The 9,848-nt window shown below is 58.0% G+C and overlaps 2 protein-coding genes across 3 annotated transcripts in view; one reads left to right on the forward strand and one right to left on the reverse strand.

Annotated features, from left to right (window-relative positions):
- Nucleotides 1–1,118: 1,118 nt before the first annotated feature.
- Nucleotides 1,119–7,481, forward strand: UBXN6 (UBX domain protein 6). 2 transcript variants are annotated; one of them, XM_033082295.1, is made up of 11 exons: nt 1,119–1,279; nt 1,466–1,620; nt 1,795–1,856; nt 1,967–2,089; nt 2,279–2,376; nt 2,677–2,752; nt 2,835–2,919; nt 3,070–3,289; nt 3,376–3,506; nt 4,109–4,254; nt 5,850–7,481. In XM_033082295.1, exons 1-11 carry the CDS (start codon nt 1,197–1,199, stop codon nt 5,973–5,975), a joined length of 1,305 nt encoding a protein of 434 aa, XP_032938186.1. In that variant the 5' UTR covers nt 1,119–1,196; the 3' UTR covers nt 5,976–7,481. The 2 variants fall into 2 exon arrangements, with proteins under 2 accessions (XP_032938186.1, XP_032938187.1); XM_033082296.1 differs by having other exon boundaries at nt 1,970–2,089.
- CHAF1A (chromatin assembly factor 1 subunit A) overlaps nt 6,782–9,848 on the reverse strand; it is a 19,387-nt gene continuing 16,320 nt past the window's right edge. The window contains exons 14-15 of the mRNA XM_033082293.2: nt 8,634–8,721; nt 6,782–7,270 (exon numbers count right to left, since the gene is read on the reverse strand). Coding sequence (XP_032938184.1) covers nt 7,191–7,270; nt 8,634–8,721 — 168 coding nt within the window. The 3' untranslated portion in view covers nt 6,782–7,190. The remainder of the gene's footprint in view (nt 7,271–8,633; nt 8,722–9,848) is intronic.

The raw sequence follows: 9,848 nt of genomic DNA on the forward strand, positions 1-9,848 counted from the left end.
GGTGAACACACAGACCCGAGCCTGACCCCGAGGGTCACAGCCTTTTCCTCGTGTCCCACGAGCAGGGACATGGAAATGAAGCCGGTGAAAGCGCAGCACACGCAGAGCTGCGCTCATCCCAGACCGGAGCCCTCGGCCGATCTCCCAGGGATGGGGCACACTCCAGGCTCCTTGCCCGTGTGATTTACACAACCCCAGCCCCGGTTGTGCCCCAGCTCCACGCCAGGCTCGCTCCGGAGCTGCCCAGGGCTCCTTCCAGCCGGCTTTGCTCACACCGGGAGCCGGGGCTGTTCAGTGGGGGTGCGGGTGCCGGTTTGAGGGTTCAGGTCTGGGCTCCGTGCGGTTCCGTGGGGGCCGCCGGGGCTCCATGGATGCAACCCGGGCTCTGTGGAGCTCCGTAGGTGCCGGTGTGGGGTCCGTAGATGCCGGTCTGGGGTCTGTAGGTGCCGGTCGGGGTCTCTGGGTGCCGCCAGCCCCGGTGATCCCGGTGGTCCCGGTGAACCCGTGCTGGTGATGCCGGTGGTGCCGGTGATCCCAGTGGTCCCGTTGTCCCGGTGATCCCAGTGGTCCCGGTGGTCCCGGCGATCCCGAGCCGGTGTCCCGGTGATGCCGGTGGTCCCAGTGGTCCCGGTGGTCCCGGCGATCCCGTGCCGGTGTCCCGGTGGTCCCGGTGGTCCCGGCGATCCCGTGCCCGTGTCCCGGTGATGCCCGTGGTCCCGGCGATCCCGTGCCGGTGATGCCCGTGGTCCCGGCGATCCCGTGCCGGTGTCCCGGTGATCCCGGTGGTCCCGATGATCCCGGTGGTCCCGGCGATCCCGTGCCGGTGTCCCGGTGATCCCGATGATCCCGATGATCCCGGTGGTCCCGGCGATCCCGTGCCGGTGTCCCGGTGATCCCGATGATCCCGATGATCCCGGTGGTCCCGGCGATCCCGTGCCCGTGTCTCGGTGGTCCCGGCGATCCCGTGCCGGTGTCCCGATGATCCCGATGATCCCGGTGGTCCCGGCGATCCCGAGCCCGTGTCCCTCCCCCCGCCGCCCGAGCGGGGCCGGTCCCGCCCCGTTCCGGTGACGGCGCGGGCGGGCCGGAAGCGCGGGGGGGGGCGCGGCCGCCCCGTTCCCGTCCCCGTTCCCGTCCCCGCTCCCCGTTCCCGTCCCAGCGCTCCCGGCCCGGCCCGCTCCCAGCCCGGCACCGCCATGCGCAAGTTCTTCCAGGAGATCAAGGCCGATCTGAAGTTCAAGACGGCGGGGCCCGGGCAGAAGCTCTCGGAACCGTCCCGGTACGGGCTGGGGGGACTCTCCGGTAACGCCACCGCCGGTTACGCCACCCCCGGGCAGCAGCGGCCCCTCCGCGGCCGGTACCGCCCGCACTGGGCCCGGCACCTCGTCGGGGCCCGGGGGGGACCCGCGGCTCGGGGCTGGCACCGCCGGCTGAGCGGACACCGAGCCCGTGTCCTCCGTGCCAGGGCCCCCAAGGAGAAGCCGAGAGCCGAGGTGGCCCCCAAGCCCCGGCAGCCCCCCACGGATGAGGCGCAGAGGGCGGCGGCCGCGGCGCTGGCCCGGCTGGAGCTGAAGCCCAAGGGAAAAGCTCCGTCCTCGCAGGAGGCCATCAAGAACCAGGGTAGGGGAGCCGCGCCTCGGTACCGGCTGGGAGAGCCCCCTCGGGGGTGTTTTAGGGCAGCTCTGGTGGAAATGGGGTGGTGGGCTGGGACGCCACACCTGGGCAGGTGTCGAAAGCTTCTGGGATGCGCTGAGCCCCGGCTCCAACTGGGGTTTGTTTTTTGGTTTGTTGTAGTGAGGAAGGAGCTGATGGCCGAGGCAGCAGCCGGCGACAAGGGGCTCCCCATGGAGCAGAAGGTGAGGGGGATGCTGCCATTCCCTGCTCAGAGCCCCTCGGGTGCTGGCCCTGTGCTGGGGGATCTGCCAGGGTGTTTATTTATCTTGGTGCCCGGTTTTATCTCCCTCAGCAGCAGGAGGAGGAAGGGGCAGCTGCTCCCTCTGTCTCGGGGGTTTATTTCATCTGCCCCTTGACCGGTGCCGTAGTGAGGAAGGACCAGAAGGAAAAGCAGCTCCGAGAAGCCATCCAGGCAGTGAGTGCTTCCTTCAAACCCCTCCTGTGCCGTGGGTCCCCTCCAGCCGTGACCTCCAACCCTCCTCCTCCTCCCTGTAAATCCCCCCCAGGATAATTCCACTTCTCCTGTTCAAACACCTCTAGCCCAGCAAACGGGGGGAGGTTGAGCTGAGCTGGGGTCTGAGCAGCTTCTCCCCCTCTCCCCCAGTATTTCTCCGTGGATCCAGTGGCTGCTTCCATCATGGAGATCCACACGTTCAACAAGGACCGGGAGAAGGTGCGGCTCTGCGTGGAGACCATGGCCAAGTGAGTGTGGCTGAGGGCACGGGCAGCTCCCTCCCTTCCTTGGTGGATTCTCTTGCTCTGCTTCTGGCAAAGTCTTTTTTTTTGGAAAAAAACTGAACTCTTGAACCACCCAATTTGTCAGCGTCCTGAGGAGTTGGTCCCACTAATCCAAGAGGTTTGGGAACTGCTGGTTGCTGTATTTTATTTTCCTGGGTTTCTCAGCTTTTTTTCTCTGTGAGAAAAATACTGTGAGGTCTGTGTTTCCTCTCTGACCTTGGAGTGTCCTGCTTCGCTCCAGGCAGTGCATTACTCTTCCTGCAGGTACCTGGATAACATCTATCTCCATCCAGAGGAGGAGAAATACCGGAAAATCAAACTGCAGAACAAGGTGTTTCAGGTGAGCTCAGACTGCAGCTGCTGAGCCTTGGAAAACCCTTTCTTGGAGCAAACTCCATCTAAATTCTGTCCTTTCCTTCCAGGAGAGGATAAGCTGCTTGGAGGGGACACACAAATTTTTCCAGGCTGTCGGGTTTGAGACTAAAACACTGCCTGTTCCAGGACAAGGCAAGAACTCGTGGTGTTCATGTGGAGTCAGGGTTTTTTGGGGTGCTGGGGGCCAGCTCTGGCTGGGTGGGACAGAAGCAACCCCTGAACCTGTCCAGAGCTGGCATTCCCTAAAGACCAACAGCCTCACACCCATCCCTGTGCTTACAGAGACCACAGAGGAGTTCTATGTGCTGAAGGAGGAGATGCTGGGCAGGCTGGAGGAGCTGAAGGAGCACAAGGAGCAGCTGCTGAGCTCGGAGCCCGTGCGGGCGCAGCTGCACCGGCAGCCCACGCTGTTCCGGCCCTCGGCCGCGGCCGCGCGCTTCCAGCTGCCCCACGACTTCTTCAACCTGACCGCAGAGGAGCTGCGCAGGGAGCAGCGGCTCCGGTGAGCCTGGGGCAGCAGCAGGGCTGGGGACAGGCAGCCAGGGGCTGTGGGTGTCCCCTCAGGGCTAGCAGGGTCTGTCCCCGCAGCACAGAGGCGGTGGAGAAGGCGGCGATGCTCAGGACCAGAGCCATGCGCGAGAAGGAGGAGCAGAGGGAGATGAGGAAATACAGCTACACCCTGCTGCGGGTGCGCTTCCCCGATGGATACATCCTGCAGGGTGAGGAGGCTCCTGCCCTTCCCTCAGCACCTCCAGCAGCTTCTCAGGGTGCTCAGAGTGAGGGGCTGGGTGTCAGGAGTGCTGATTTCACCTCCTGGAACCCCCCAAAAACACACTGGGGTGACATTCCTGCATGAACTGTTCCCATCTCCAAACCCTCCCCCTGCTCAGGGTTGGGGTTTTAAGCCAGGATTGGGCAGAGAGGGAAGAGTTTCAAGGCATCATTAATTAAAGTCTGCTCTTCCCAGGCCTCTGGAAACAAGCTGGACTCATTAGCTCAGCGTGTGACAGCAGCCAGCGTGAGGCTGCCTGTGTGATGTCAGACTGTACACTGCATAAATCCTCTTCACATTTTCCAGCAGAACTCTGGAAATCATTTCAGGCTTCCCCAGCTCTTTGTGACAGGCTGGCAGGGGCTCCCAACAATTCACTATTTTTCTTTGGGGATTTTGCTTTTATAGTTTTCAGTTAAATCAGGCTGGCTGTGTGTCAGGGAAGTCGTCGATCAAGTCAGCATCAGCAGGTGAAGCCCCATGGAACCGACCACAAAAGGTTAGATTTTGGTAAATGCCAGACTCTCTCACCTTGTTTTCTCATGGCAGGGACTTTTTATGCCCGGGAATCAGTATCTGAGCTCTACAACTTTGTGAGAGAAGCACTCAGAGAAGACTGGCTGCCCTTTGAGCTCCTGGGACCTGGGGGTCTCAAACTGACTGATGAGAACTTGGCCTTCAATGAATGTGGGCTGGTGAGTGAAAAAAAAAATTTTGTTGGTGCCTTCCAGGGCATCTTGAGGCTGTCAGAGCCTTCTGCTGCTCAGAGCTGGGGGAGAAGTTTGTGTCCTTCCAGAGCCCCAAGCTGTGCTCTGAGCCCTCATTTTAAACCCAAACAGCAGGAACTGCTCGGGGGCTGTGAGGTGTGAAGTGCAGGGTCCTCCCTCCTGGAGCAGAGAGCAGCTGGGAAGGAGGGAGGGAGGTGATGGTGAGGGAGGGGATGAACAGAGAGCCCAGAGCAGCATCCCCTGGAAGGAGCTGCTGGCAGAATCCCCCTTGTCCTCCTGAGCTCTGTGGATGCACCTGGGGTGTCCTAAACTCGAGGGGAACAGAGCAGCTGTGGGTGCTTCAGCAGCCTGGGACAGAGGGACGGTGGGACAGAGGGACAATGGGGCAGTGGGAGGTGTCCCTGCCCAGGCAGGGGTGGTGCCGGACGGGCTTTAGCATCCCCACCGAGGCTGGCTGTGGTCAGTGACATTCCTGGCTGTGGTCAGTGACTGCCTGGCTGTGGTCAGTGACTGCCTGGCTGTGGTCACTGATGTTCCCAGCTTCATCAGTGACATTTCCAGCTGTGGTCGGTAACATTCTTGGCCGTTTCAGTGATGTTCCTGGCTGTGGTCAGTCACAGCCCTGGCCATGTCAGTGACATTCCTGGCTGTGGTCACTGATGTTCCCAGCTGTGGTCAGTGACAGTCCTGGCTGTGGTCAGTGATGTGCCCAACTGTGGTCAGTGATAGCCCTGGCTGTGTCAGTGACATTTCCAGCTGTGGGCAGTGACATTTCTGGCCGTGGTCAGTGACATTCTTGGCTGTGGTCACTGATTGTTCGTGGCTGTGTCAGTGACATTCCTGGCCATGTCAGTGACAATCCCAGTTGTAGTCAGTGTCATTCCTGGCTCTGTCAGTGACATTTCCAGCTGTGGTCAGTGACATTCCTGGTTCTGTCAGTGCCATTCCTGACTCTCAGTGATGCTCCTGACCCTGTCAGTGCCATTCCTGACCCTGTCAGTGCCATTCCTGACTCTCAGTGACGCTCCTGGCTCTGTCAGTGCCATTCCTGGCTGTGGTCAGTGCCATTCCTGACCCTGTCAGTGCCATTCCTGGCCGTGTCAGTGACAATGCTGACTGTGGTCAGTGCCATTCCTGGCTCTCAGTGCCATTCCTGACCCTGTCAGGGCCATTCCTGGCTCTGTCAGTGACACTCCTGGCTCTGTCAGTGCCATTCCTGACCCTGTCAGTGCCATTCCTGGCTCTCAGTGATGCTCCTGACCCTGTCAGTGCCATTCCTGGCTCTGTCAGGGCCATTCCTGGCTCTGTCAGTGACAATGCTGGCTGTGGTCAGTGACAATGCTGGCTGTGGTCAGTGACAATGCTGGCTGTGGTCAGTGACAATGCTGGCTCTCTCAGTGCCATTCCTGGCTCTGTCAGTGACACTCCTGGCTCTGTCAGTGCCATTCCTGGCTCTCAGTGACGCTCCTGCCTCTGTCAGTGCCATTCCTGACCCTGTCAGTGCCATTCCTGACCCTGTCAGTGCCATTCCTGGCTCTCAGTGACACTCCTGTCCTGCCCAGGTGCCCTCAGCGCTGCTGAGCCTGGCCTGGGACGCGGCGGTGATGGCGCAGCTGGAGGCGGCGGCGGAGGAGCAGCGCAGCCCCCTGAGGCCAGAGCTGCTGGCCGGGGCCCAGAGCCTCTCCTGAAATAAAGGGCAGTGCCTCAGTGCTGCTGGCTCGTCCCTCCTTTCCCCAAGACTGCTGCAGCTAGGTGAGCTCAGGGGTGGCTTTGGTGCAGCTCTCAGAGGGCTGTGGCCCTGCTGTCCCCTCCCAGCCCAGGCTCCTCTCCCCTGGGCTGCACTGGGAGCACTGGGAGCCTCCCAGTTGGATCCTCCAGCACCAAACTGGGGCAGGGAGTGCCCGAGGTGTCCCAGGGCAGAGGTGGAGCAGGGAGTAGGGGCTGTTAGGCTGGACTAACAGCCTGAGCCTGGCTGTGGGGCTGGGTTTAGAACTCAGCTTGTCCTTGTGTGCACTCTCAGCTGCTGGGCACAGCTACACTCGGTCTGTTTAAATGGAATCACTGCAAGACTCAGCTCTGATCCCACTTGTTTGTAGGTTTGAGATGCCAAACCAGTCTGTGCTGGGGCTGGCACTGGTGTTACTGGGGCAGCATCACCCCCCTGTCCCTGCACAGAGCAGAGCCTGGCACCAGGGAGCACCAGGGGGAAATAACAAACCTCAAATCCCTGACAATCTCTTCAAGAACTCAGAACTCAGAACTCACCAGGCACAGAAAGCTGAAAACCTTTCAGGTTTGTTTGTGAATCATCAAGTTTGATGCCAGCTCATCCCTTAACACCTCAAAGTTTTTCTGTGGACAGAGCCCAGCTCTGATGTAGACAGACTGAAATTCTGGCCCTGACCTGTCCCAGAATAAAATAAACCATACATTTTTCCTTTTCCAAAGGTAAAGCCCTGCTGCTGTTCTCTGGAGCAAGTAAGACCACAAACAGGATGGTACAAGAGCATAAATTCATATATAATTGTACATCATTTATACCCAAGGCCACGCTGTACAACATTATGAACAGTCATTCCCCAGTGGCATCACAACAAAGCTTATTCCAAAATCCCTCAGCTGCTTTTAGAGATAACTTAGATACCTTCCATTACAAAGAAGTATCAAAATTTCAATAATGCTTTATTAAGGACAGATTAATATGCAGTATTTAAAAAAAAAAAAAGCTAAAAAAGCTAAAACTAAAAATTTAAGCTTCCATCTGGTCTGAAGCAGAACAAAGTGCTGTCTTCTCTTTACAAGAAATGTGGAATACTTTCAAGTATCTTGGCCAAAGATACACGAGGTTTAAAATGTTCTAGCTCATTCTACATCCATACAGAGGAGTTAGTAGCACTGAAGAGTCAGATGGGATTAGAGGGGCTGACCATGCTGCTGTCCTGGGCAGCAGCTCCTGAGCCACTGGATTCTGGAGCTGTGGAACCTGCAAAGGAGAGAATGTGCTGGGTTTGTTTGGTGTTTATAAATATCCTCATTCATCCAGTAGAATTTGACTACTTTGTGTTTTATCTGTCTCAGCTTCCTGCATCTGTTGTGAGTCTCCTTTTCAGCACTATTTAAAAACTGGTTTTAACACTGGCTTCATATTTAATACCACCAATCCAGAATAAAAAAAATCTCTTCAACCATAAAAAGGATTTCCATAATCTTTTCAGTGCTTTAGAGGCAAACAAACAGAGCTGCCTGAGGGGGGGAGCTGCTCAGTGCCATCCTCAGAACAAGAGGTGACAAACCTGGGGTGAGTTCCCAGCTCTCAGCCTGGTAATGACCAAAAGCAGCTTAAGATTAAAGCAGCTTCTTGTCAGGAGTCCCAGTGTCTGTTCTGGGAGGTGAGAGGAGAGCCCAGATAAAGCCTGGCACGGGTCAGACCCTCCAGGATGTCTGTGCACGAGTCCTGATCTGCCAGAGGAGCTCCCAGCACAATCCCCTTCCCTCAGAGCTCCCCCTGAGCAGAATAAAGAACCCAGAGCTCTGGGGAGCACAGCACGTGCTGGAGCAGCTCCCTGATCTGTGTGATCACATCCAGAACCTCTGGAGATGAAAGGAGCTGCTCCCTGATCTGTGTGATCACATCCAGGAGCTCTGGAGATGGAAGGAGCTGCTCCCCATCCTCATTTCCCTGATCTGTGATCCCATCCAGAACCTCTGGAGATGAAAGGAATTGCTCCCCATCCTCACAGAACCTCAGGAGATGAAAGGAGCTGCTCCCTGATCTGTGTGATCACATCCAGAACCTCTGGAGATGGAAGGAGCTGCTCCCCATCCTCACAGAACCTCTGGAGATGGAAGGAGCTGCTCCCCATCCTCATTTCCCTGATCTGTGATCACATCCAGGAGCTCTGGAGATGGAAGGAGCTGCTCCCCACCCTCAGCCCAGCCCTGGCAGGAGCTCTGAAGCCTTTCCCAGGCCAGGGCTGGGACACAAACACAGGGAGCAGCTCAGGGAGGGGAGCAGAGCAGCACCAAGGGTGAGAACCCAGAGGCTGGGGGGCTCTGCACGCCCCAGGGAGCAGCAGGAGGGACAATAATTCCAATAATTCACCAGGGACCTGCTGGCACTGCCCTGGTGCCCATTTGTGAACTTGCTCATGAGGGTTTTGTGCCCCTGAGGCAAGGGCAGGGGGAGCAGGCCAGGAAAGGCAGGACAAGACCATAAATAACAAAAAAAACATCCTCAAAACAAGTTAAAAAGCAGAATAAAGCAGAAAAGCTCAAGGGATGGTGGGGAAGGGGCAGAACAGCCCAGGCTGAGCTCACACAGCTCTGCTCCCCATTCCCCTCCCCACCTTTTCCTGGCTGTACATCCACAATCATGCAGTCATCATCTTCCTCATCTTCCTCAGTGTCTGCCTGGAACCCATCCATCTCTGCAGCCTGGGGGGAGCAGACAGTGCCAGGGGTGAGTCAGGAGGTGGCACTGGCACAGCTGGGGCTGGCACAGGACCCCTGAGGGAGGAGCTGCTGCAGTCCCAGCCCCAGGAGCTCACACAGGGGAGGCTGAGCTGCTGCTCCAGGAGCTGAGCAGCCCCCACAGCTCAGCCTGATGCATTTTTGGGAGGGAAATCTCTCCCCTCTCTGTTGATTGTTCTCATAAAATCACACACTCAAAGGTCAGTGAGTCCAGCACTGCCCCCGTCCCCAAGTGCCACATCCCCCTGATTTCAAATCCTGCAGGGATGGGGGACTCCAGCCCTGCCCTGGGGGAAGAAATGTTCTAAATCTCACACCTAAACCCCCCTGGGGCCCTGTGAGGCTGTTCCCTGCTGGCCCTGTCCCCTGGGAGCAGAGCCTGACCCCCCTCACTGTCCCTGCAGAGCCACAAGGGTCCCCTGAGCCCCCTTTCCTCTCCTTGAGCCCCTTTTCCTCCCCCCTGAGCCCCCTTTCCTCCTCCCTGAGCCCCCTTTTCTCCCCTCTGACCCCCCTTTTCCTCCCCTCTGAGCCCCTTTTCTGCCCCCTGAGCCCCCTTTTGTCCCCACTGAGCCCCCTTTTCTCCCTCCTGACCCCCCTTTTCTCCCCCCTGAGCCCCTTTTCCTCTCCTTGAGCCCCCTTTTCTCCTCCTGAGCCCCCTTTTCTCCTCCTGAGCCCCCTTTTCTCCTCCCTGAGCCCCCTTTTCTCCTCCCTGAGCCCCCTTTTCTCCCCTCTGAGCCCCCTTGTTCTCTCCTGACCCCCCTTTTCTCCCTCCTGAGCCCCTTTTCTCCCCCCTGAGCCCCCTTTTCTCTCCTTTGAGCTCCCCTTTTCTCCCCTCTGAGCCCCCTTTTCTCCCCCTGGGTGTTCTCTCCCCTCTGAGGATGCAGAATTGCTGTTGCTTGTCAACTTTGCCCCTTGTTCTCTCCTGACTCCTCCTCCTCTTTGCCCATCAGTTTTTGTCCAGGGAGTGCTGACAGCTCCTCCCTTGCTGCCCAGGTTTCCTGCTGTGGGAAGAGCCCAAATTCCCAATTTTGAATCAGGAACACAGGACCCAAGCAGTGACACAAACTGAAGCTGCCCAGCTGGCAGGGTCT

Source organism: Catharus ustulatus, chromosome 29 (genome assembly GCF_009819885.2).
Source record: "Catharus ustulatus isolate bCatUst1 chromosome 29, bCatUst1.pri.v2, whole genome shotgun sequence".
NCBI lineage: Eukaryota > Metazoa > Chordata > Aves > Passeriformes > Turdidae > Catharus > Catharus ustulatus.